The sequence below is a fragment of the Equus caballus genome, chromosome 4 (assembly GCF_041296265.1).
Source record: "Equus caballus isolate H_3958 breed thoroughbred chromosome 4, TB-T2T, whole genome shotgun sequence".
Taxonomy (NCBI): Eukaryota; Metazoa; Chordata; class Mammalia; order Perissodactyla; family Equidae; genus Equus; species Equus caballus.
The window spans coordinates 82,592,143-82,619,412 of record NC_091687.1 but is presented as its reverse complement, the minus strand read 5'-3'; the positions used below and the strand labels follow the sequence as shown (position 1 = coordinate 82,619,412).

Sequence of the window (27,270 nt, the reverse complement as noted above, 5' to 3'; positions counted from 1 at the left end):
TACAATCCCAAGGCAGTTAAGGGGCATCGTATTGTCCAGGATAAACAGTACACCTACATCACTCTGAGCCCTTGTACAGTTATTCTGCATTGCCCATCTTAAGTCCCTTTGAAACAGTTTTGTTTTAGCTCTCGTGTTGCTGAAGACACATCAGGGTGCAGTATTTAATTGGTAAATCATGCAGATTAAACATTCTCTTGTGTTATAAACTGATTAAATATTTAATTGTTGAGGAGTTTCATCTCAATGAGTTTTTTTTTAAATATTGTGATGTCTTAAATTAATTAATTCTTTAAATAATAGTTAATCAGTTATATTCATCTAAATAGCATTTTAAAAGGATTCATTTCTCAGGACTTTCCTTGAAAAGAATTTTCAGTAAAAAAATACTCTAAATTAAACATTTTAAGTAAAATTGACCAAACTATATAAATCAGATCAGTAGCCATTTTAAGATATGGTAAGATAAAAAGAAAAAAAGTGGAACTATTACAAGTGAATATGCTTCTCAAAATAAAACTAATTTTGCACTTCTATGCTCTCATTTGTCTCTGAACTCCCCAATAAGACAAGGGGGGCCACTCAGAAGTTTTGAGTGTAATGTTTCACAGCAGTGCCCAAACTTTTTGATTCAAGAATTTATTCATCCTCAGATCAACACCACTATTTTTAAGTTATTTAAAGATTCAGTTTATTATCATGTTGATTTCCCAAGACTACTTGAAATCAGCAGAACATGGGGAAAAGTAACTATTGACAAAACTTCTTTCATGATACCCCTGGTGGTATGTATTTAGAACTGAGCATCTACTTTTTCAATCGTATTCCCTAGATGAATTTCTTCGTGTATGTTATCAGCCTCTTTATTAGGAAGGCAGGCTGGAACCCATTAAGACTGAAGATTTCTGTGCCTTCTTGCGTGTCTTACAATTCTACAGTATTATACATATATTCTCCTGGATGGGAACATCGACTTAAAAACAGCAGTTTTCCTCTTTTCAATGATCTTTCACTTTCAAATGACTGGAAAGTTTTTATATAGACTACGTAAATTAGTATAGAGTCCCATTGCAGAGTATTTTCTTTTTCGCTTTGTCTCTATATAAAATGAAGTCGAATATAAAACATTAAATATTGGCCCATTCTGCCCAACCATGATTTTCCTATCAATACTCAAAATTAAATGTTAATATCACTCTCATGTCATAACCGTTATTTTGGTTTTCCGTCAATAGAAAGGGATGGATGCTCTAAGTTTAATGATAGCTCAAGGCTATTTGAGATTATTTATTCCTAAACATTGTTATGTTGTATATCCTGGTACCTCATTGTGTACTAAAGGATAAGAGTTTGACTCTTATCTGTGTTACAGGGGCAGCATTTCATTCATCTCCCATCTCACATGCTCTAATACTGTGTTGTTTAGCTGCTTTCACATAGTGTTTTCCAGGTGTGTTTTTTTTTAATTGTATATATTCCTGCTTTGTTTTTTCTACAGTATTTGGACTCTCATTGAAGCTGTTTGACCCCTTTTAAGCTAGTCATAGTCAAATTGGTTCTATATATCGTCGTCTGCCTCAGTAAATGCCATGCGGAGCTTGCTCCTCAGCTAATTTTTTTCCTTAAAGTTTGTTTCTCTTTAAAACCTCTGCTCTCGAATTACAGCTGTCTGGTTCGCTTTAGTTAAGAATCCTTAATGTTAAGTTATTATTTGTAAGTGTAAGAAATTATAAAAGGATCTACTTTTGATGTATGGTGTGTGCCAAAATAGCTTTGGCAAGTCCAGACGCAGCTCAGAGCAGCCAAAGGCCCTCATTTGAATCTAAGCTGTTGGTGAATTAAAACCTGAGAAACTTGAGATAAGCGTGCCTAATTGCCTGAAAGAAACTCAACAAGAAAATGTCTTGTAGCTTGTTGATCTTATTTCTTTGATAATTCAAAAGAATCTTCAAGAAATATGTGGACTTCTTACTTATATTCTTGAAATGTGAGCATGGCACACAATTGTCATTTGGCACATTCCCAGAAATACACATCTTTGCATGAGGCACCTGGACATATGTGGCAGGTCTGGTAGAATCAGCTAATTAACAACACAGGCTTAAACAGGCACCTCATCTGGCGGTGCAGTTAGTTGCCTGATGGTGCTCAGCAGGATCGGGTAGTGCTTTTTATTTTTCTATCCTAATGGTCGGCTGCCCACCTAATTTTGCCTTATTGTCAGTCACTACTTACCGCAGCTTGGGGCCCTCCCAGGAGGCTAAATTATTATCAAAGGATTAGGGAGATGTAGCTTTGCAGCTCTGACATTTCTGATTACTTGTCTATGCCAGAACACTAATTAGCTGTGACTAATTAAGAAAAATGTTCCTGCCATAGAAAACCATTTAAAAGAACTGAGAAGTAGAAAAGCAATTCAAAAGCTGAGCAGTGCTCCGATTTGCTGATGCTCTTTAGATTTCCACCAGAGCCTAAACTCACCTTTAATTGTGCTCAGAATTTAAAAAAAGAAAACTCACATGCAAACTGATCTGAGGTTTTCGCTTGAATAGGAAAAAGAGATTGTTCTTGAGCACCTCAACTCTCTTAGCAATGGTAAAATTTGTCTTTGATGAATGGAAGATGACAGAACTTTCATTTTCATAGAGAAATTTTTCTAAATTTATGCACCAAATGCATAAATGAGCATTTGCATTCACTCACCCAAGCCAACAACGACTTAGTAGTCATTGAAGAAATTAGAATCTTCTATTGATTTTATAAAAGATAGTTGAAATGATTACAAAGCAACATGTTGAGCATTTCAAAAGTTATTTAGTATTGATTTCAGGCTACTTTCACGTTTAAGACGGCCTGGAAACTCTGACTTCTCCATGCAAAGCCTGGTTTTTCCACAGTGACTGCATGCTTGCACTGCCACTGGCCACTAGTGACTTATTAATCAATGTCCCCAGGCCTCCCCTGAGACCAGCATCTCTATCAGCTGACCAGGGTGATGTTTTCATAGAACTGATAGCTACTACTCTCCTTCTCTTCGAACCTAACTTCATAAGCAGATGACACATGGCTTGAAAGCCATTTTCTGTTGTGGCTTTTTGAGCTCCCCTTCTGTCAACCACGCCCTCTGCAGCTTTCCCTCCAGCCCCATCTACAAGGGCAGTGCCATTCACGAGTGGGCGCAGCAGTGGCAACCAGATCGCCACTATTGACTAAGTCCAACTAAAAAAAATCTGTGTAAGGAAGCGGCTGTTGTGGTAAACCATCACTAGATGTGTTTCTTGAATGCGTTGAAAGGAAACTATGAAAGAACAATTTTCAAAGGTACTTATAAACACCCAAACTCGAGAAAGCCCTCAATTTCCTGATCTCGGCTCAGCCCTAGGTAAGAAGCCATCTAAATTTTGCTATCTTAATATGGGCAAAATATATTGTTTGAAATAAAGTTCTAACCCCTACCTCACCTAAATTCTCTATGCTGCTTGTTGAGCCCATTTCCCCTTTTCCTTTCAGTGAAGAACAAAAAGCAGGTAGCCAGCATCCTCTAGGAAATAATTCATCCTATATATGAAGACTGTTATTAAGGCACCTGTCATACTTGTCTACTCCAGGAGAAATAGTCTCTATTTTTTAACTTCTCTTCATAGGCCGTTTTCTAGCCCTTTAATGATCTTTGTGGCTGTCCTTTGAAACATCTCAGAGTGTTCTCTGTTGTGTTTAGGATTTAGAGTCAGGAATAGGATGCAGTATTTGAATGTGGCTGAACCAGATTCTTTCCAGCCATATTCCTATGTATGCATTCTAATACATCACTTTCCCACACTTTAGCTCTATGGATCCTCATTGATTTGGTCCCATATATTCCCCACATTTCTTTTTGTTGACTTTCCCCTCAGTTACTGCCTGTCTTATACATGTATAATGTATGTGTTTATTGATGTAGAATGTCCATTCAGGTGATATTTTGAATGCATGAGGTTTAGCAAACAAATCCAATTCACCACTCACTCAGTATGTGTAAGGAATGGTGGTGGATGTTGGGAATAAAACGTTGTGCATCAGTTTTGTCCCACATAGTTGGATGTGTCTGTCACAATTACTCGGTAGGATTCTAATTAAAATAGGAAATTGAAACCCCTCTTATTAATCACTTATTCATATAACCGGTATTTATGGGCCACATACTTTGCTAGAGGCTGAGAATACAATGTTAAAGAAGACAGATAAGGTCCCTGCCCTAAGGGAGCTGACATTTCTATGACCAAAAGGGTCTTTTGAAAAAGTTGTTAATTTCTACATAAAAATGTTTCATGTTTTCATCTCGAGCATAGGTATTAACAGATTTTTTTTTTAGATGGATGTACTATGGAGAACTAAAATCCAGTGCCCTTTCAAAAGAGATAATAGTGATTATCTATGAAATTTGTTTATTTCTCTGTTTCAAGTGGATGATTGGAAACTTGCCCAGAATTAGGGCAACACAGAATTTGTTCCTAGCTGCAATGTTTGCAATATCAAATGCCATGACTGTGAGATAAGGGCACACTCTCCCTCTCTGCCCTTCATGGGTTCTTTGCTCAAAAGCCAGGCTTATACCAGCTCCCAGGAGAGAGCTCTCATGTTCCCTCAAACTGAAGTCAACAATGCCACAGCAATGATATTTTTCTGCCTTTTGTAAAAAAACAGTCACAATGCCAGCAAATATAGAAGGCACCCAAGACATGTCACTTAGTGGTGAAGATGCACAGGCAGCACTTCCAGACATGCCCCACAGCCTCAGATAACCCCCAAGGATGGGTACCAGTACCCACGGGCATATGCTGGAGCTCCCTGCTTGTGTGACAAACTCTGGAGGGCCAGTCCAAGAGCTGAGCACATCAACATCTCAGCCTGTAGTGGTATCATATCTTTGTGTGTAAGAGTGTATGTGTGGGCACTCATATATGTACATAGACATGGGGGTTGGCTTACGGTACTCTCTCCTTGAGTTCATCCCCTAGCATGAAATTAGACTGTCACACTTAAAGCTCCAGTTTAGTCTCTTAAATTTCTTTAGCCAAATGCAATTGTTTACTTTTTGATGATTTCTACAGCTAACATCTGTTAAATTTTTTTTTATTAATGAAACATGCGATTCAAATTAACAATTAACCTGGCTCTGATATTCCTCTCTTTTTTTCTATTGAAAAACTACCCTGTCGCTATTATATATGTAGCACTTTAGAATTCCAAATATTTAAAAGCATTAAGTCCTTCAGCTAAATGTAGTGCATGCAATGTGCCAGACATTCTGCTAAGGGCTGGAGATATCAATAAAAATAAGGCTCGCTTGCTGCCTTGTGGATACTCACAACCCATTGAGGCAGACATATTGCTCGTTGTGCAATATTTTTAAAGACAACTGTACAGAGTTCTATGAGCAGAAAATATGGAAGCATCTAATTCTGCCTAGTAAGAAATAGTATTGGCTTGAGAGCAGGAATAATGGTTGAACTGAGTCTTAAAGGTTCATGTAGATCTAGCCAGGGAGACGTGCTTGGAGATAAAAGTCCAGACCAAGGGACTGGCATGTCCAGAAACCATAGATATAGAGAAACCCAACATATCAGAGCAGTAGGTCATTCACTTTACTGAAAGTGGTTCCTGTGGGAGTACACCATGAGTCAGAGACAGAAAGGTAGCAGTTTACTCCAGTCCTTACAGAACTATCGAAATAATTTTGTAATGATTGTTTCTCATTTTTTATAAGGAAACTGGAGCAGAAAGACCTGCTAATAAGTTGATTCTCAGGCCTAGGTTTTTTCTCAAAACAAACTTCTGCCATTTAATAGCAGTTCCAGGAGTCTAGTTTATTTTTATCCATATTCTGCATTATTGTTTTAAATGCAATATTGACCAAAATTTTATGTATAGTATTCCAAATGAGTCATTTATCCAGATGAAAAGCTTATAGCGCCCAAATAAACCATTCATAGACTGTCTGTGCCTCAAACTGGTACATACACCAGTGTACTGGATTGACCACTGAGTTCAGCCAAATCTTTGATTCGTCATTTCAGTCAAAAGATTAGCCAAGCCAGTGTGCATCCCATCATTTGTCATTAGGTAGGAGAGTGAGGAACAACTGACCATCTGGAATTTTCACGTTATAGTCACTAGTCTTTTTAGCACCAGTAGCAGAGCTACAGAATAAACTGAGAGAGGCACTTGCCTACTTGATAATGAGTAGGGAAGAACAGTAGTGATTTTAATGCTCTTCATGTAGTGTGGAGAAAGATATACTCGTTAAATAATATTGCTTTCTGGCCATTTTGGAATGAAGGGAATGTGGAATTAATGAAATAGTGGTGAGTGGAAAAGAGCTTGTGCCATGCCCAATTTATGGAACCTATCCTGTTATGTAACTTATTCTGTTTTGTAATTGTAGAGGATCTAATTCTGGAAATATCTTGGTTATTTTTAAAAGAAAAAGTGTGGGGAGTTTGGGGAGAAAAGTAATGAACTTAAAGAGTGGAAAAGTGTTTTCAACATTCAACAAGTATTTATTAGGTAGTGTATGCCTACCCTCTCATGTTAGCACATTTTACATTTTCCCTCTTTTAACAGACACCATAGTGCTCATGAACTCTCCTTTGCAGACTTCCTGATCCAGTTAAAACATGAAAATCACCCTGAATATGAGGTTGTCAAACAAAGAAGAAAAAAGACATGAATCAGATGCTTCTCTGTTCTATGTAAAAAAAATAAAAATAAAAAAATGAAGAAAGCTGCATGTATAGATCGAGTCCCCTTATGAATGGACCAAAGATCTTTTTTTTCACTTTGCATTGTTTTGTTTGAGTGAAAACATTTTTTTTCCAGTGTTCCTAAGCATTAGGGTGTATGGCACTTTAAAAGGTCTTAAGAAGGGGACATGGGGGAGATGGCTGGCACAGAGCCATTTGGTTGGCTCTCCTGACAGGAAGTGTGACTCTTTTCAAGAATTTTATTTACATTATGGGGTTTACAAATATCTTTGGTCTTTGGAAATGCGGATTGTGTTTACTTATAAGAAAATGTGATGGGCCTCTTTGAAACAATCCATAAGAATGTCCTGTGTTACTTCACAATCCTGTGTTACAATGCCTATCAGGAACCTCCAGGAATGGTGATGGTTGTTTTCTTACTTGTCTACTGGAAGCAATAAACTACCCTTAAAGAATCAGAGATTTTATTAACGGAACAGAAATCCAGACTATTTTCTAGAAAGAGATGGGATAACCTCGCAGTCATGAGCACAGACTCTGGAGATTTATACCTCGAGATATAAGGTATAAATCTTAACCCTGCCACTTATACTTGTTGTATAAACTTGTAGAAGTGAATTGCTTAATCTAAACTCAGTTTCCACATACACGCAGTGGGAATAATAATAGCCACCTCATCGAGGTTGTTGTAAGAATTAAATGAGATTTTAACTGATGCACTTGAACTTCCTATGGAGGATTAAAAAAAGATCAAATGGCTTTATAATCAGAATGCAAAAAAATAAGAAGAAAAATTGTACCTCACAGTTCTTTATAAATCTCATTCACTCCTCATTATACTTATTGTCTCATTTTTATATGTCTGTACTTTACTAAAAGGCCAAAATGAATGAGTTAAAAGCAAACAAAATAACAAGTAATGGAAAGTCCTGGAACTCTAGACTTGCGTTTTCTAGCAGAGAAGAGCAGCATATAAAAAGAAAAAGAATGACAATTGGCATTTCCCTTCAGTTCATTTTTACAAGAATCACAAGTTATATTGTTTCTAATCCTGCCCATTCCTCTGACAGTCAAATCTAATCTCCGTATTTCTGGAAAGCATAAGAATCTTATTCTAGGGGCCGGCCCTGTGGCTGAGTGGTTAAGTTCACGCGTTCCACTTCAGTGACCCAGGGTTCGCCGGTTCGGATCCTAGTCACGGACCTACACACCACTCTTCAGGCCATGCTGTGGTGGCATCCCATATGGAAGAACAGGAATGATCTACAACTAGGATATACAACTATGCACTGGGGCTTTGGGGAGGAAAAAGAAAAAGAGGAACAATGGTAACAGATGTTAGCCCAGGGCCAATCTTCCTCACAAAAAAAGACAAAACAGATCCTTCATAATTTAAAAAAAAAAAAATCTTATTTTAAAAGCTAGATTCATATCATCTATCCTCCATATTACGGATGAGAAAACTGAGGCAGAGAGAAAGCAAGTGACAGGTAGGCTCAGTCAAGCCCATAGGAGCATAAAGGAGCCAGTACTACTCGCCCTCTCAGCTTCTGGGTTGATGTTCTTCTGCTTTGGTGTGTGACAGCCAGCCCTGAGCTGCCGTGTCCGGATGTGATCTCTCTCTTCCCCCATGAATGTCTGCCTCTGGGTCTCACTGGGAATGTTGATAGGTATAGGCTGGGTTGAACAGTTCCGGTATTTTTAACCATAATTGACTGGTTTCAGTTTTCCTTAAAAAAGCCCTTACTCCTATTCCAAACCAGCAAAAAATTTACACTTAAAAAATGCTTATGTTTCGGAGGTCTGTTTTGTAGAACCAAAAATGGTCATTTTTGTGGGATGCCTTGAATAGGGGAGTAAATGCTGGTATTACTGTATCAAATTTACCATTTATGTTAAATTTGCATTTTAGCGTTTAGAAATAGGAAATGAGTGGCCAGGAATTTAGTTCTATTAAATAGATGTACTATTGACAAAAGGAACGCTCAGTGTATAGTGAGATATTTATATTTTTAATATACTTGTGGAACTGTAGGGTATTAACATTTCCAAATATTTTGTTGCTGTCTAAAGCTACAAAATGATCTAAAGGATGGCTTGTATTTTTCAACTTACCAAAACCTTCAGCATTTCAAAAATACTATTTTTTGTTATTTTTATTTAATTCAACTTAGCGTTTAAAAGGTACCCGTCTCCTAAGGTGAGATTTTCAGATGGTATTTTATTTCAACACGGTGCCTCAACACTTGTAAAACAGACAGCTTTTCTTAAAATAAATACATACATACATACATACTGTGGAAATTTAGCCATTCCCTATCTTAGTGCACTAAAAAGTGTTGGTTCTTTTTTTTTTTTTCCACTGTTGTTCACCTATTGAGATAAGCATAGCTGGAGAAGAATGGAAATATATCAACTAGTTGTACCAATTCATAATCAATAAAAAGCTAAACACTTAAGCAGCAAATATATCACAGAGTTGTTCCCTAGCAAAGCAGCTATTTTTACCTCGCCATCATCATCAGAAGCCACATTCTGACAGAAATCATTTGCTTGAAGCAGCCACGATATATAAACCCTATGTGGTCTTGTGATTTAGATTTAGGAATATCAGTCACAGAAGGGCTAAAGGCATTGTGCATTAGTATGTATTGAGACCTCATTCCAGGTGGCAAGCAGCTGGACTTTTTAAAAATAAGACTTCCAAAATAAATGTGAAGTGCCTGTTTCCAGGCAATAAGTGTTATATTTAATTGAATCATCCTCAAAATGTTATAAATCAGGCAGAAAAGGGAGCTGTGCATATTTAATATATTTGTTCTGTATTCTCGCTAGTCAACAGAATAATGAAATTCCTTAGCTACTTCTCTTTAACTTGCATGAAGAAAGCACGGTATGTTGCTAAATCTCTTTTCACCAGCACTGCGGAGAAACAACTTTAATCCTTGTTAGAAAATTGCCGAGTCTGGGACTGACAAAGAGCTCATGCTTGTTCCATTGTTAGTGCTCCCCGGCCCCAAGAGCAGAGCCCTTTACAGCTGCGTGGATCCCGCCCGGCTCAGCTGCACTATTTAGGAGAGAAGGTTTGTCAATTTCTATTGACAATGGAGAGAGTTTTTCAGGGCCTGTAGCAGTGCTAACACAGTTGGGGATCAATGCCAGCCATTCAGACTGCACCCTCTTTCATTGCTTTGGTTTGTTAATTCAAGACTAAAGGTCCACTGAGGGGGTTCAGGGTGTTTAAGAAAGCTGATGAGCTGCAAGCGTTTATAGCTCTGGTGTGGCAATTTCCATAGTCAGTGGCAACCCCTGGCACTGAGGGAGCTGTGTCCTTGTTGACCTTCTTGTTATTAAAAATGCACAAGTGCTGCGCTTCTCAATATTTCAACACTCTTTCATTGTCGATACCACCTTCTGAGCCCTTCAGCTTGTTGCTTGCTCTAAAGATCTTCTTAGATTGGGTTTGAAAACTTCACCTTAAACACTAGATTAGACTGATGTTCTGTTTTCCGTGCTCCTGTTGATTTGTTGAACCTTCCCAGGGCTGGAAAGCAAGTAGCAGCTTGATGGGGAGACGGGCTGCTAATATGATTTACCAGTCTACAGTCATGCACAATAAGTGTGAATAAATACAGGGGTCTCACAGAGTCAACCCTAGCCTTTCCTTTTCTTTTATTTTTGCTTTAAAAGAGATATCTCAAGAAAATGAAGTGAGAAATGCATGCCCTTACAGGAGCTGAATGAACCACAAAAAAGAAAAAAAAACCTTATTTTTTGTTAAAGTGGTAGGCTGCTGTCATGGATTGCTGTAGGAAAAAAAAAAGTAGAATATACACTTACTGCTTTAGTCCTAAGTAGACCCAAGCAAAGAAGAAAGCCGTAATGCGATGCCCAGGACTTCGGTGTGAGCTGTGACGCCCTTTCCTTGTCATCCCCTGAAGGGAAAAGAGAATAGTCAACCAAGTTGTTTTATAAAATTAACTTTTCCAAAATGGAAGGACATTTTCTAACATTTACTCTAAACTGCACATTCACCCTTTTCAGGTTTTTTTCCTCTTTGTTTGCTTTGGGGGGTTGGTTTGGTTTGGTGTGGAGAGAAGAAAGCTAACCTACCTTTGACTTTTTTCTCAAGATGCAAAAACAGGACCTAGCATACTCCACATCCAAAAGAAGAACATATCAATTCCAGCAACAGAAATAGGAAAGTGCTAGTGATTTCCGTTTGATGGTTTTGTCTTGCTTGCTTGTTTAGGGGTATCTGTGTGTATTTCACCATATACAAGAAAGAAACGGTCCTACTGTGTTTTTTGTTGTTGTTACCTCATTCTTAGTAGCAAAAGAAACTCTAAGCTAAGCTACTGCTTTCTCATTTGCTTGATTTAGCTGGATTCTCCAAATGCTTTGATTTAGGAATGAAAAATATGCATTCTTATCTGATAGAATAATTTTTCTTATAGAATTTTCCTTATAGAATAATTTGTTTGCTTTTAAGATGATGCTAAAGTAGCTTAAGCATTTTTTTAACAATAGTTCTCTTTTTTCTCTATTTTTATAGTTAACTTTAGATCATTTTATTCCCAAAATGTGTTTCTCTAAAATCATAATTTTGACCTTGTGTTTAAAGAAGTTATATTAATAATAAATTTCTTTATTATTAGATGTCCTTTCAATTATCACTTAACCATAAGTGTCATTTATATGTAATGGAAAAATGAAGTTACTTTTAAAAGATGTTAGGATTTTAAGAACATAAAGATGCATATGTAGTAATCTTAAATTATTTTTATTTTCCTCAAATTCATATAACTTACCATATATGGTAATTTTACAGTCTAACAGACTTAAGATTAACTAATATGTTATGCTGGACTTCGTACAATATATCATATTTTGTCGCCCTGAAAAAAAAGAAAAATTTATTATCCCCTGCAGAAGCACTATTATTTAAGAGTGATAACCATTATGACTACATTTTAGCTTTCAAATTATCTGGAGAGTGGTGTAGGGGTGAGGGTCTTAATTCAGTATACTCATATTCAATATCACTAATACCTGTGAATATTTACCTGTGTTAAAATAGAACTCAGGAAGTTGAGGCTATAAATAATTTGAAATAAGGAAGTATGGAATTTAAATATCAGAAATTAAAGTCTATAGAAGATTTTGAGATTTAATATGTCAGCTGAAGTACTAAATTCATTAGCAGTTTATTTTTTAAGAATTTAGGAGTTTAAGTATCTCATTTTATAAAACTTATTTCTGACACTTTACATGTCCTGAAAATTAAGAAATTGATCTTTAGGAAAGAGCAAAATTGAATACATAAGTAACATTTTTTTAAAATCATGATCTATTCCACATTTTAAAGACTGGAAATGTTCGTTCATCTATTTGATATCATAGTATTTAGTAAATCAGTTCTTCATTTTAATTATTTTATGCATGTTCAGTATACTAACAAATTAATAGAAATAAGTCTGATGAAATGTGAAACTAATTCATCTGTAATTTATGCTTAAAATACCACTTCTTATACTAAATATTATTGAAACAATGTTAGTACAAGTACAGATGAAGTTCAGACTTATTTGTATCGCTGGAGATTTCTTAGAAGTTGAATTTACTGTTTTATTATATAAAGAAAAGTATTTTTTAAGATTTTTTTTCTGTTTGAATACCTAAGAAAAGATGCACACACATATGTGATCTGTAATGTCACTATGTTTGTATACACAAATAAGGCACAAAATTCCTTCTCTTGCAAACTCTTTTGTCATTTCGTAAGTGCTAGATGGGCTTTGATATTTCTCACTGTTATCTGAATGAGTAGCATTATTATTCTTACAGCATGACCTGAACCTACCTTTGGCACATAGTCACTGAATCTCTGAAAATATCACCACTGATGGCAGATTGCCTTTTTTTGAAAATAGGAATAAAATTTCTCCTTTTACTATACTCACAGGCATTATGTAGGAACAGGAAATTACATTAGAGAAGAATTTCAGTTTCTCCCTCCAGAAAGTTGTTATAAAGAGAAAAAACAATATGAACCCTCCAAAAACTTGCAAAATGAAGCATCTTTTCCTTTCATAATGTGGTCAACTGACATCTGTTTCGTGATTGTTATAAGGCACAAGAATTCCATCCTGATGATTCCTCCTAAGATGTCAGATCTTTATTTTAGGTGGTTTTAGAACATCTTGACAAATATGTAACAACCAATAGTAGATGAGTGTGTGACTGAGGATTACCGTTCAAAAAAGTTGTGAGTACTTTTTGTCATTACTCCTTTAAAATGTTATTTCTAGGTATTGACTACATGTGTTATGGCTTAACGCATCTACTCTTTGATTTTTTACATACATACAGGCTAATAGGAAATTTTGCTTTGAAAATAATTTACCTGTTTTTTTCCTGCTGTTTGGCAGTCCATTCAGTCCCATAACATGTAGTTAGTACCCATTGTTACCTACAAATTACAAAGCAGGCTGCCAGGCTGCAAGTGCAGAAACACTGTTTCCCATGAATATGGTACAGCTGAAAGACGGTAATGTTAATTCATGTAAAGAACAGCCTAGGTCAACTTAGCAGATTTTCTAGCAAAACATACAATTCTGTTAACAGGAAATTATAGCATTATTGACTTCAAGTGCTGATCTGTGGTCATTTCAGAGTGTTTCATTACCCCCTCATTACCGAATCTGTTAAATGAATACTGCACAGGTTGTTTTCTTTTTTGTCCTCCTCCCCTCTGCCCCCATCTTTCTTTCCAGCAATGGTACAGCAATTCCATGAAAGTCATTTGTGTGTGGTTGGCTGATAGATTAGACCTTCAGCTTCATATTTACCAACTGAAGACACTCATCAAGATTGTGAAGGTAAACAAAATGTGTCTAGATGTGAATTGCCCACCAAGCTATAGAGAATAATGGCAAGATATTGACATAGAAGAAAATGGTATTTGATATAACTGAGTGGATGTAAGTACTTTAAAAACATCACTTTCAGCAATGATGTGCTGCTGTTTGCTTCCATTTTCAGTTAGATTACTAAATAAATTTGTCTTTTTTGCAGTAATAAAAAATATTTTGTTATCAAGTAATCACATTTTAAGATAATGTACACAAAGGCCCTAGCACATTTACCTAACTGTAGTAGGTCCACAATAATTTTGGATGACTTTTCTTGAGTATAGAAATGTTTCTCCTAATACATTTCCTTCATATTTATTAGGATCATTTATCATTATGACGGCATTTGAATTGTATTTGCCAGTAGGATAAGGAGAATATCCATTATTCTGTTATGTCCTGATATGAAAGTAATACATTATCACTGCTTGAATTCTTTGGGAGGCATGCCAGTTCTTATATGTAAGAGATGATCAGTTTGAGTGTTAGGTACCATCGAAAACTACTAACAGATGTCATATCAGTTCAGCAAGGCCATTTTGACTTTTGCTCCTCAAGAGAAAAGGTAATAACATACATGTTATATTTAGTGAATACAGGCTTTAAAATGATATATTTTATTCAACATGATTTTTCATATTTTGTAAATTCTAGTGGAAGCACAAAATTTGCTCCAAGTGTAACTTTTTTCTTTAATTGAGACAAATCCTACCTTATGGCTAAAAACACAACTATAAGCTATTGAAAATCAGCTGTTCCTTTAAACAAATGACCTTTACTTCCACTTTAGTACCATTTATCAAAGTGGTACATACAAATGTGTATGTGCGTATATGCACATGCACCTATATACATATATATATACACACTATGTATGTGCATGTGTATATATACACATACATATTAATGTATGTGGATATGCGTATATATACACACACGTATACACAGTGATTCTCAAAGTGTCATTCCTGACCTAGCATTATCAGCATCACCTGGGAACTTGTTAGACACGCAAATTCTTGGGCCCTGCCCCAGACCTGCTGAATCAGACTGAGAGTGGGGCCCAGCAATCTATGTATTAAGAAGCTTTCCAAATAATGTTAAAGTTTGAGAATAACTACTGTGTTCCATCCTTAAAGGAAGTTTCTATCCACCTTAAAATATTTTCCATCATTCTCTTGGTTCCTGCAGTCTGATTAAATACAGATTCTTTTGTGCCACAGATACACAGCTTATCACAGATTAGAAAGATCCAAAAACAGGAAACTTCTGTTTTAAAGTAAAAAAATTGGCACATCTGGAACATAGAAGCAGATCTATAATGTGCAGTAATAGCAATCATGATTACTCATAAATAGCATGTAAAATTCTAGCCACCCGCTAATTTTTAATATTATTAAACACATTATATTTCAATGTACAAGATACCTTTGATCCAGAACCCTTCTTACCAGGTGTTATTCATTTTACAAAGAAACTGAAAGCACACTATGACCTGTTCATATTTGCCTTAGTTTCTCCATTGTTTCTTCCTTGTTTCTGTAACTGTCACTTGGAGAGCTTTCAAATGAAGTTTGTTTTTCATTAAACAGAATCAGGATAATCTGTGTTTACCTTCTAAATACATGTATATGTTACGGTTTCAGTCTACACGGTGACTAATGTTGGGATTAGCTGGTTACCCTTATGATCAGCCACATTTTCAAGCCAATGTCTACTGTGTTTAAGACGTCGGAAATTCCATATTCAGCCAATTGGTATAGATAGATTAAGCTCTTTACTTTGTTTTTAGAGTAAAACTCCATCTTTTATTAGCCCATCATTTTTTTCTTTCAAAGTTATTCCTTTTCTCATATTCGTACATCATTATAGTTAAAGATCAAGCACCAATGAATATTTTAACAGAAAAAAACAATAATTTTACACATTACATGGTGACATTTCCATTGAGCTCTAAGCCAATGATTTATCTTATTTTAATATATTCTTCATTATGGCTACCAATAGTCAAAACTGATAAATATAAAATTAAATTTCATGAATATGTTTGACTTTCCATATTTTGTTTTCCACAAGCAAGTCCCCAGACTCAGCCAGTGCTTTCTTGGGCTGATAGATTTAATCAAGTCCTAGGGATTCATTTAATAATTAAAAGTGATTATTTCCACAGTGAAAATTGGGATGAATTAATGATTTAATGTTTTAATTATTTTTTTCCTGCTTTGAATATAAACAGACTAACCAATTTCATACAAAGATGCATCATTCTTCAGAACCTATATGGTTATGTATATAATGATCATTTTCCGGTAAATTTAAGAAGTTATTAAATAACACATGTCTAGCATTGTGAAGGGCCCTGAATAGGCCTCCTTCCATCCAGATCACTTAGAATTGGCCTCATGTTACAGCAGAGTCGTGTATTCTACCCAGGAGTCCAGCACCCTGGCAATCTAGTCCTTACGGCTCACAAGCATTGTCATTCTTCTGTGCCCATGGAAACCCAGATGCCATCAAGATTTATGTGATAACCAACTTTATCCCTCATAGACATTCATTGGTTCATTCATGTTTCTCACTAACAAAAATCAAATTCCAGTAAGATTTTCACAAAATATTTAGGACTAAGAAATTATTTGCAAAGTTATAAGATCAGACTTATTTGGGAAGGGGGAAAAATAGAATCCTCAAATCAAAATGGCTGATGGATTTGTGTTCTCCCTGGTGGCCATACGACATTTACTAGGAGAAAAGAAGACAAGTGAGCGGCACCCCGTGGCCAGCACTTGTCTTAAATAAGAGCCAAGCAGACTTTCATTGGCAGCCACAGAGGATGTCCAAGTGTCAAATAACATTTTATGAATTCTAAAAAGAGAGAGAGATTGCAGGGAAACCTGCCCTCAGCTCCCCTAACTGGTTATTCCTTGCTAATAAAATAAGGATATGGAGTTTTAATTATATGTAAATTAGAAGGCGTTCAGGACGGCACATCCACAATACAAATCTGTCCTGGCCAACTTACTGATAATTATGCTAAGTTTAAGGAAAGTCATTCTAATAAAATAAAGTGGAACTCACAAACTCAGTCTATAATTGTCATTGGAACAATAATAATAATAATAAATAATAAAACAATTATATCCCCAGATACATCATCTGTAGATGAATATTTTGTGTGCCTGATACATTTTCAGTCTAACTATTAGACTGTTATAGGCTAACCACAAATCTGTATGGTAATAATGTCGTGTATATCAGTTACCAGATTCTCCAGGCAAACTTTCAGAGTTACTTCACAGGTTCTGATGCAAATTACCACTAATTTTGATGTAGGAGAGTACCACCTTAGCAGTACTAAGCTTCATAACTTAGATAATGTGAGAATGGTGGTTGTGTGTGTTTTAAAATATTAAAATCCAAGTGAAAATAGTTTTGATCATTCAAGAAAAAAAACCTCTCTGAATCTAAACTTTACCTGCTGTTGAGACACTGACCTCAGATACTGTACAGCATTCCTCACAGTTCCGTTTATTTGGGGGCATGTGGTGGACTTTTCAAATATGAATTTTATTTATAACAAATGATTATCCAAATGAAAAATTTATTCATCCTCCATACTTACTTTTGGCATATCACTTCTGAAACTTGGTGTGATACCGTGGGGCATAAGTCAGATGAAAGAAGATGAAATGTGAAAATACCAATGGTCCCACTAGCTTGTAAGGGTTCTCCTCCTTCCCAGAAGTCTGTGAGTAACCCAGGTGTGATATCAAGGGGATTAAGATGCCATCCATCAGCACTTTCTACCTCATGTGAATAAGCACCTTCGGCTCAACTGTCTGAATATTATATTTTCCTTCTACTGTGTTGAGTGAAATCAAGCATCTTTTAATGTTAATTTCCAGCTATTGGAGTTATAATATTGAACCATAAAATGCAACATTCCTTCCCCTTGACTTTTTTCATCTATTAAGTACAAACCAAAAAAAAAGCCTTCTAGCAATCATTTAGAACACAACAGTGGCACGTTGATATGTAGTGATACTTTTGGGCCAGTCCATTGAAATCTGACTGCTTAATATTCTAAATCTAACATAGGACAGTAAAAACAGCTTAAAAGATATTTAGCATTTAAAATGGCCTTAGAAGTACCTCTACAGAATGGGATATCTTCATTTGTTCTTTGTTTCCCCATTGAACTCATTCTAGATTTTTCCTGCAATTTTAAAAATCAGTAATAAAATGCCAGTTTTGCTTAGTCGTAGAAAAATCATATATGAAGAAAATTACACTTAAGGGGAAAAGAAAATTGAGGAGTTATGTAGATTACATATCTTAAGTGCAACAGAACCCAGAGTTCTGTTATTTTTAAGAATCACTATATAAACAATAAGATGCCTTTTGTTCTATTTTGTACATAATACACCAAATTACAATTTACTGCTTCCCCAAAAAATGTAAATACATGTTTTATTAGCCCATCTCGGGAAGCTTTTTGCCAGAATTTGACATTTCACATTCCAATGGAATTTGAAAAGGAAAGGGCAAAATTCATACAGACCTTTAGGGTGTACACAAATTTTTACCCAGTGGTACATATAAATTTTATAATTCACAAAAGCTAAAAGTGCAAACTTCTTTTATTGATAAGAATTGATCCTCTCCCTCCACAAACCTCTTCCCAAAAGCTAAAGCATTTTATAAAATGTAATGTATTTTTCAATATTAAAGGAAAGACTCCTCAATTGAAAAACTAAAAATGCCGGGGCCAGCCCCATGGCCAAGTGGTTAAGTTTGCACGCTCTGCTTCCCAGCCCAGGGTTTCGCCAGTTTGGATCCTGGGCACGGGCATGGCACTGCTCGTCAAGCCATGCCGAGGCGGTGTCCCACAGAGCACAACCAGAAGGACCTACAACTAGAATATACAACTAAGTACTGAAGGGCTTTGGGGAAAGGGAAAAAATATATTGGCAACAGATGTTGTCTCAGGTGCCAATCGTTTAAAAAAAAAAAAAAACTAAAAATGCCTTCATATTAAAAGTGTACTAAGTACATATCATTTTATCTTTGTTGCAGGTTATTCAAATAGTTAATTCTGTGCAATTAGTAATATTTGGGGGGAAAGCTTATTTGTCTTCTGATAGTCACAACATTTTGATCTATTCATAGTCATTATAGTTTGAATAGCACCATCCAAAGTCTCCTCATTTCATTTTCTCCTCCGAAATACACCAACAAGGTGGTTGACATGGGCAGCCACAATCTGAATCCATTAGTGGGTTGTCCAGGATCATTTATTGAAATGCCAACTGATTGCATGAACATATAGATATATATACATCCATAGATGTTATCCGTAAGTTATCTAAGCAAATTCTCTCTTCTTCCTCCAGAAAACCTATAGGGACTTCCGATTGCAGGGTGTGTTGGAAGGCACACTGAACAGCAAGACCTATGATACTCTACACAGACGCTTGACAGTAGAGGAGGCGACAGCCTCTGTTTCCGAAGGAGGAGGGCTGCAGGGCATTACCATGAAAGACAGTGATGAAGAAGAAGGCTGATAACACACCGCTCTGGACAAGGACGAGGAGGGACCTTGACATTGTTTATTTTGACCTTGTCCTTGTAATCACAGTGATTGTTTGAACCAAATAAAAATGCTTGTATTTCACTCCACATTTAAAAAGTAAACCTGGAAGCAGAGTTAAAGGAGAGAATGCCAAGTATTTTTTTGAAGATCAGCCTCTTTTGTTGTGTAACTTGACCTGAAGCTTCAGCTGTGTGCGCGATTGGACCATAAACTTTTTTTCCAGAATATTTGACTTTTTTTGCTGTAGTCACATCAAAGTGATGTCCTGCGTGTGAAGTGAGATATGTATTTTTCATAATACACCATTGTGAGAAGAAGCCACTTCTGATCACTGCGCCAGCTCTATCGTACCCTTGTTAAAATGATGTGCCCCTGACAGTTTACCATTTATGTGCAAGGTTTGTTTCATAGTTAATTTGCCATTGTTGTGATGTGTGTAAAAACTTTACCCTGGTTCCTAGTACTCTGAATTGGCCTGCAGGTGTATTCCTGGGCTTAAAGGACCATCAAACCCAAATATAGACTAGATCATCCACCAGGCTCGTGTCTTGTTCCATTCTGAACATTTCTTTTTTCAAGTGTAAAAAGTCCCAAAGTATGGGATAGTAAGTGTGCTGCTGTCAACATACCATATTCTTCTTCTCAGTGTAACGGCTTACAGGCAATAAAAATCCATTTGGTCATAACCCCTTCTGTATTTATTAGATTTGTATAAATGCAGTAAAAAATGTTTGCAGTATTACAAACATCCCAAGAATTTGGCTTTGCATTTTATTTTTTTGTTTACAGTCAAATGAGTAAAAGACATTAACAGTGCTTCGCATGTAGTGGGCACACACATTGGTTTAAAAAAGTTACTATGCAGCATATTTCCTTAGCAAAAGTAATGTTGACTACATACTCATATTGTGTATTACTAACAGCAATTCATACTTTAGCAATTAGCAACAGATTAGCATTAGCAATTAGAAACAACTTCTTGGACCTCCAAATTCATTCTCCCGTGGTAGTATAAATGGTGACTAGGTACCCAGACTAGCCCACAAAAATCTATTTAGTCCAGAATTGTTATACAATATGGTTTTGGCTCAATTTCTGGGTCCTAGGGGTAAGAGACCCTGTGATACAAAATAAACGTGGAAGGAGATTTCTTCCCCTTTCCTGGATTAGAGACGAACTCTACCAGCTCAGTATTGTTGAAAGGCAGTTTGTCTGGGACTGCTCTCCTTCCCTCTCTTCTCCACCTTCACGCCCAATACCATCCTTTCTTCAAGCCATGGGGTGTCCAGTCATGCTACCCTAAATTCCCCACTGGTACCCTCCCCAAACTTGCTGCTGCACAGCTCAGACTGCTCTGTACTTCGACAGTACCTACCCTTCTTTTCCTTTAAGTAAAATGTCTATTTCCTTGATGCAGCTCATCTCAGAGTAACTGGCTATTTTGTCCTAAAGTATCAATGACTGATGACACCCTCTTAGCCGTATATATACATTCAAAGAAAGATCTAGCTGATAGACTTCAGAAATAAAGGGGAAAGCATGTGTTGCGGGGGAAGTACTTGGGGCCAGCAGGAGGGTCTTGCTGCTGGTCTGACCTTTTTAACCTGCCTACTGGCCCTCTTTGCTGGTCAGCTTCTTGTAGCTTCTCTCCAGATTTTCATGTTCTCTGCTCCTCCTTCCCTTCTATACCCAAGAGATTTCTAGAAGCTCCATTCCCCACTCCAAGCTGCACAGTGAGAACAAAGCAGTCAAAGTCAGGTAATGGAGAGGCTTACAGTTTTACGAAGAGTAGCTGGAATAACCTTTGAGCCACAGAAAGGTGTACAAAAAGAAATGTATAAAGTAACTCTGAAAAAGAATGAAAAGTCGTTTTTGGGTTTTTGCCCAGAAATGCTCCTCAACATAACTGCAAATTGCTTGAAATGACTTAATAATTGTTCATTGGTGTGTGTAACTGTTAGGGTGAATGCCAAAACATCTGTCTATTAAAGGAAGCCAAGTGGTGTTCTTTAGAAAGTATTATTTTTAAAAAGGGAATTTCATCGAAAGCATGTCTTGCTCTACCCTCCTAAATGGTTTGACGGAAGGGCAAAAAAGTACATTCTTAGGACATTCTGGTGAGTGTTGCAGGAGAAAATAATTCATACAGTCTAGTTTCCAGCCGGAATGGGTTTGTTAAATAACACGGCTAGAAGAAAAGTTTCTCCAAACATTGTTGGAGAAAAATAGTAGCAATGCCTTTTCCCGGAAAGGGAAAGAACACACACAGCTTAATGTGAAACTCTGGGCTCCAGCTGTGGGTCGTTCTTGCATTCATGGATTTTTCCACTTGAATTCCCTTTAGTTCTTATTCATTGTCCGTCTCAGGAGAAGAGATTTCCTGCTACTTTTGCGAAAACGCCCGTGCACGGTGTCTCGGGGCTCTCACCCCGCCCCTCAGGGTCTTAGCGGGGCCCGGCCTGGCGCCGCCCTCCTACGCCCGCGGCGACCGTGGATGAGAGGGTCCTGAGCTCGTGGAAGGTGCGCTTGGTGGGAAAGAGGTCATTTGGCTGTCGCCGCTCAGGGAGCCCCGAAACCCCTTCCTGCTGTGCCGTCTGCCTCCCGAGAGGGGCACGCCCCGCGCCGCGTCCCGCAGGGACCCCAGGCCCGGCCGCCGGGTGCTGGCGGCCGAGCGCACCGGGCGCTGGTGGGACGCCCACTCAGGCGCGCAGAGTCCCTCGCGTTTAGAAGGGAGAGATTAGAGCAAGAGCTTGGTCGTTTTTATTACTCCCAAAACAGAAGATGGAAATTTCCCGGTCCTTGTCCCTAAAGGGAGGTGAGAGATCAATGTTCCTGAAAGATGTTCACGCGCCGCTGGCGGCGGGGCATCTCCTGGCCAGGAAGCAGCCAAGTCGGCCGCCGCGCGCTTGCTGCCTTCGCGGCAACCCCTTGCCCGGCCGACAGCCCTCGACCCTTGGAGTTCGGAGGACAGTGCACATCCTGTCCTTACACTGAGTGTCCCTCCCCACGTCCCGGCCCCAGTACTATGTAGGGGGACGCTATGGGGAGCGGGTCTCCTTTTCCCTTCCCGTCCTTGTCGCTGGGTAGGCAGGAACATTGGGGAAGGCCGGCGGCTCCGTTGGCCCCGGTACTTTGCTGCAGTTGGAGTCCAGCCACCGGCCTGGGCGGCCGGGCAGAGGCGAAGAAGAGCGGGGACCCCGAAGCAGGGACGTCCCCTAAGCACGCGACCGGGCCGGTGCCCCCACAGGGAGATCCGGGCAAGACTCTCCAGCGTTGGCTAAAAGATGGGGTGCGGAGCGGCCTTACGCTGCTCTTCTCTCTGACGTTGAATTAAGATATTTAAGGAAGCAGAGGCGGGTACAGGCTGTGAACGCAAAGCTCGGAGCCTGGGTTCCAGAAGTCACGAGTGACAGTCAATCGCGACCTTTATCCGTGTGCAATATTTGATCGTTTTAAGGGAGAAGTAGGCACTGGAGTGTGAGTTTGTACTACTGAGAGAAGAGGAGGAGAGAGAAAATGAATTCTATGTCTCCCAAATGAAGAAGCCCTCTGATTTAAGAACTAGCCAGGAACGGGTGCACATGACGCAGCCTAGGGAACCGTAAAGAGCGCGGGGCCTTGGAGCCAGAAAAGCCTGTGTTGGAGTCCTAACACCTACACCTCTTCTCCCCTTCCGAGCTCTGTGTCCTTGGGCAAGTTACTTAACTTCTCTGAAATGGGCACTTCATAAGGAAGGTGGTTGTAAGAATTAGAGGCATGTAGTAAGTTGTGATCATTAACTATTTCGTGATGTGAGGATGGACTCAGAAGAAACCATGAAAGGCCAGCCTCTGCAACTCTCACCGGCCATTCTCCCCAGCGTCGTCGGCACAGGGTCCTTCTAGATCACAATCAGTTCTGCGGATCTTCAGCCCCGCCCCTGGCGTGTCCGTGGACTGGCTAGAATTGTCCAGTCCTGGGGTTATATAGACGGCCAGCCTAGGGGGAGGAGAGGAGGAGACGGGGAGGGGCGAGCCGACTCCTGTCTCCAGAAAGGGCTGGCGTTGCTGAGAGCAGTCCCGGAGCTGCGGGTGGGAAGGCAGGCAGCTGGAGACGCGACTTTGGGTCCACTGGGGATGATGTTGGTCAGGGGCTCTGAAACCGGATAAGTATGATCCGAGAGGTGCCAGACCACAAGCGAGGAATCCCAGGCCTCAGCCTGTGCCCAGTAGGTTGAATTCAAGAGAATATCAGAGGCAAGTTGGTGTTCCTTGATGTTTTGCAAAGTCTAAGGAAGCCTAGAATGGCGTCCAGAGGTGTTTGGACGTCTGACCAGAGGTGTGCACACAGTCAGCGCTTGGGAAATGTGAAGTGGAACCGAGAGAGAGGCAGAGGAGGCAGCAAGCCGCCCCAGCGCGAACCAAGCCCAGCCTGGGCAGCCGAGCCAAAATCGCAGGAGCCGAGGGAGGCAGCCAGCACCAAGTTCTGCCCCGGAGTGCTGAACTGACAGCCCTTCTAGGCTGTCAGGAAAACGCCGACAGAGTGGAGGCCCAGCGCCGGCCGAGGGCGCCCCAGGGTCACTACCCAGCACTTCCGCGGCCAGGGAGATGCGCGCCTTGGTGGTGCTGGGGCCAGGCACGCGGTGGCCTTGGGGATGCAGAAACTGCTCACTCGCGACAGTGGAAGATACTGAGCCCCGCTTTGGCCTCGGACTAGAACTACTTTTTCAACCAGAGGGATGTTTCCCACCGCCATCCCTCCGTTAAGGTCGCCTGCCTGTAGCGTCTGAGTTCCAGACCGAGGAACAGGATTTCACACACACCTCCCACTCCGGAATACCACCATGCTATTGATCTCCCTGTACTTTGCAACGTCCCATTAAGGGTGGCTGTATATGTATGCTTATTTGTGAGCCAAAAAAAAATTTTTTTTAATCAGCAAATAAACATATTCTAGACTTGTCCAAAATCTCCTTCCATGCTTCCATCCGTCGGATCAGTGGTTCTCAGGTCAGAGAGGAAGTAAAGAGTTGATTCCAAACTCAAGAACCATCAGGCAGAGTAGTTGCTCTTTCCTGGGCCCTGGCACAGACTTGTTTCTGGAGGCCCTACTCTCAGTATGTACCTTTGCAAAAACTGAAAGTGGTGTGTCACGTTATTTCCTTTATCTGCTTTAAATTAATCCTAGTTTGCCTTTTGCCACTACCTCCCTCCTGATCCCCAACAGGTAACACCTCTCTTGTTGTGACAGGCAAAAAGAAAACTTGAAATGCTGAAGTTTCTTGTTCAGAGCATTTCCTTAAAACGCCAAGGAAGCAAAACTAATTGTAACTTTGGAAGGAGATTTTGATAGGGAGGTAGAAAAAAAGTTTCATTAAAGAGGAGTTATGTAGTAAAAGGTCAGAACACAACAGGATTGGATTTCATAAAGTGGAAAATGAAGCCCAGAAAGGCCAGGGAAGCTGCAGATTGTGGCAGGGGAGGGCTTCTGAAAAGTCCTCTCTCCTCCCATGGAAGTCGGACAATAATTTTTAAAACACGCTTCCAAGTTGCTGTATCGAAGAAGCTCATTCATCGTCATTCACTCAAACTGCCCAGTTTTTTTGTTGTTGTTGCATTTTGTGATTGCTAGGTGTGTTCTTTCATGTAATTAAGATAGTCTATCAGAAAGTTGATTAATTTTAGAAATGCATAACTGCTTCTAAAGAGACGAAGCCTGCTTTAATCAAACTGGGATTTTTGAAAAGTTTTTGTGAAAGGTTAATTCGTGAATCTACAGAAGAAAATGTCCCCTGGGGAACTCAGGACTGAACGTGGGGAGCAGGCCCCCAAGGAAAAGGAAAGTCCTCAAGGTTGTGAAAAATAATTTAGCAAATGTGACTCTTTACGTGTATTTTAACATTTCCGTGTATATAGCCAGAAATCAAATCATTGAGCAGAAGGGCTGGTTTTAAATACAGTTGTCTGAAAGCTATTTTGGAAAAGTTTATAGCTGAACTTTTTAACAAGGTGATAGATAGCTTTTCACATGTAAAGTAGCTTTATTTTTCACACTCTTTTCAATCTCAAAGCCTCCCAAGAATGAAGTGGGCTTTGATTTAGTCCCATTTTACAGGAAAACAATTCAAGGCAAAGGGGAACTGCCACCATCCCTTCTGGTTGACAAGGAGCCCACTAGCTGTGTGGCCCTCCTGGCGCGCCCTGGCTAGGAGGGCCAAAACAAGCAGGAACCAGCATCATTTATTCCAGCCCTTAAAATGTCTGGGACCAAGAGTTGTAGGAGTACTTAGGAAGAGCTTGCTAAGAAAGAAGGAAAGGTTGTTCTCAATTTCAACAGACAATTGAAGAATCCAGCTTTAAAAGGATAGGAAGAGGTGGGGAGGAGGAGGGGATTATAATTTACTCTTTATGGGGCAATAATTGGGGGCCAGGTGGGTGTAGAATTCACTGCATACTTGAAAAAGTGCGTTTTTTCTCCTCAAGTTCCTGCCGGTACAGGTTTAATTAAAAGCTCTAGAACTTAATTTAAAATAACGACTGGAAACTACTTATGGGTTGGATTGAATATTAGAGAATATAGCCAATTTTGCACATGGGTCTTGCAAAGGAAAGGAAAGCCGGAACAACAGTAAGTTGCAGAAGTCAGAGGAGGGGAAAGGAAGTCCTTTCCCACTTCAGATTTCCCGTGACCAGAACGCGGCGCTTAAACACAAGGGTAGGGCCCCATTTCTCACCCACCGGGGGACGGCTGGACGCCAGATGCCCTTGGCTGAGGCACAGCGCAGACCAAAGGGCACCTGCTCTGCGGCGGCCCTAGAGGCTAAAATAAGGGGACACTGGGATCCCACAAATTTTGTCCCTGGATTTCTCCTTGCCCTGCGTTCCACAGGGAATCCTTAAGAAAATACCGCCAGTGGGGCTCCAGAATTTGAATTTACTAGTGGCATCTGAGTTCAAATGCGGGGTGGGGGTGGGGGAGGAACTAATCCGAAAGCACAGCAATCACGTGTATTTTGTAGCTGCCACTTTTAACTTTTCCATCTTATATTTGAATTGGCTAGTGGAGACCAGTTGACAGTGGAGTCTCTCTTGCAGTAGATGTCGTGGCCTTCACTTATTTAAGGAGATAATAAAGTGGAATTTCCTATTAACAATAAGGGGTAATGACTTTGCTTTTCAAATAAAACGTTGATGTCTGCCAAATAAAAGAGGTACGGATCCTTTGGAAAGTGAGGGATCTCAATTACTGTCATGCCGGCCGCCTTTTGAACACAACATATGCTCTTAATTTTTAAAACTTTTTGCCTTTAGTAAGAAATCCTAAATCAGCGTCATTAAAGCCAATTTCTTTCCCTCCCTTTTTTCTTCCTCTCTGCCTCTCCTTTCAACAGTGGTCTGAAAGTTCAGTTATTCTCCATCGTGAGTAAAAAATTCTGGAAATCAGCTAATGTGCCAACACTGGGAACATATCCAGGCCCATGATGCGAAAATGGAATATGTGCTGTTGAATTATTATTTTTGTCCTTTAGGTTTACGTGTACGCCCTTGTATTATGTAAATTTCTGAGAAGCTGTGAATCACAGCGTTAGGCAGAGGAGGGTTTTTATTCCCCTCCACATGCCGCAGGAACGGACCCCATTCAGTCGTTGAATGATTCACAGCCTCATTCCTTCTTCCGGCTTTTTACCCACGCGCAGCTCCCCTGCCCACCCTCGACCTCGCCGCTGGCAGGGGCGCCGGGCCACCACCCCAGCCCGGGAGCCGCGGCGGGCTGCGTTCGTGACACCAGCCGGCCAGCCCCTCGAGGTCACCGCGGGCCACTAGAAGCTGTTCCTCTATTGCCAGCGTCAACACCGACGAGAGGCGCTTAACGCTTCGCAGTGTTTCCAGTAGCCTCTTCCTCTGTGAAACTAATGGGAAACTGCGAGGGCAGACCTACTGTTAGTGAACCAAAGAATTAACTGAACTTAAAGAGGAGACGTTGGGAAGGAAAAAAAAAAAGACTTCCAAATTAAGTCAACCTAAGAAGGCAATAATTTAAC

The 27,270-nt window shown here is 39.4% G+C and overlaps 1 protein-coding gene across 11 annotated transcripts in view; it reads left to right on the top strand.

The window, feature by feature from the left end:
* Positions 1–19,936, top strand: part of CADPS2 (calcium dependent secretion activator 2) — a 495,842-nt gene extending 475,906 nt beyond the window's left edge. For all 11 annotated transcript variants that reach the window (XM_070264987.1, XM_001502202.7, XM_070264989.1 and 8 more), the window contains 2 exons: positions 13,520–13,624; positions 19,051–19,936. In XM_070264987.1, the coding sequence (XP_070121088.1) occupies positions 13,520–13,624; positions 19,051–19,221 (276 nt within the window). In that variant the 3' untranslated portion in view covers positions 19,222–19,936. The remainder of the gene's footprint in view (positions 1–13,519; positions 13,625–19,050) is intronic.
* The last annotated feature ends 7,334 nt before the right edge of the window (positions 19,937–27,270 follow it).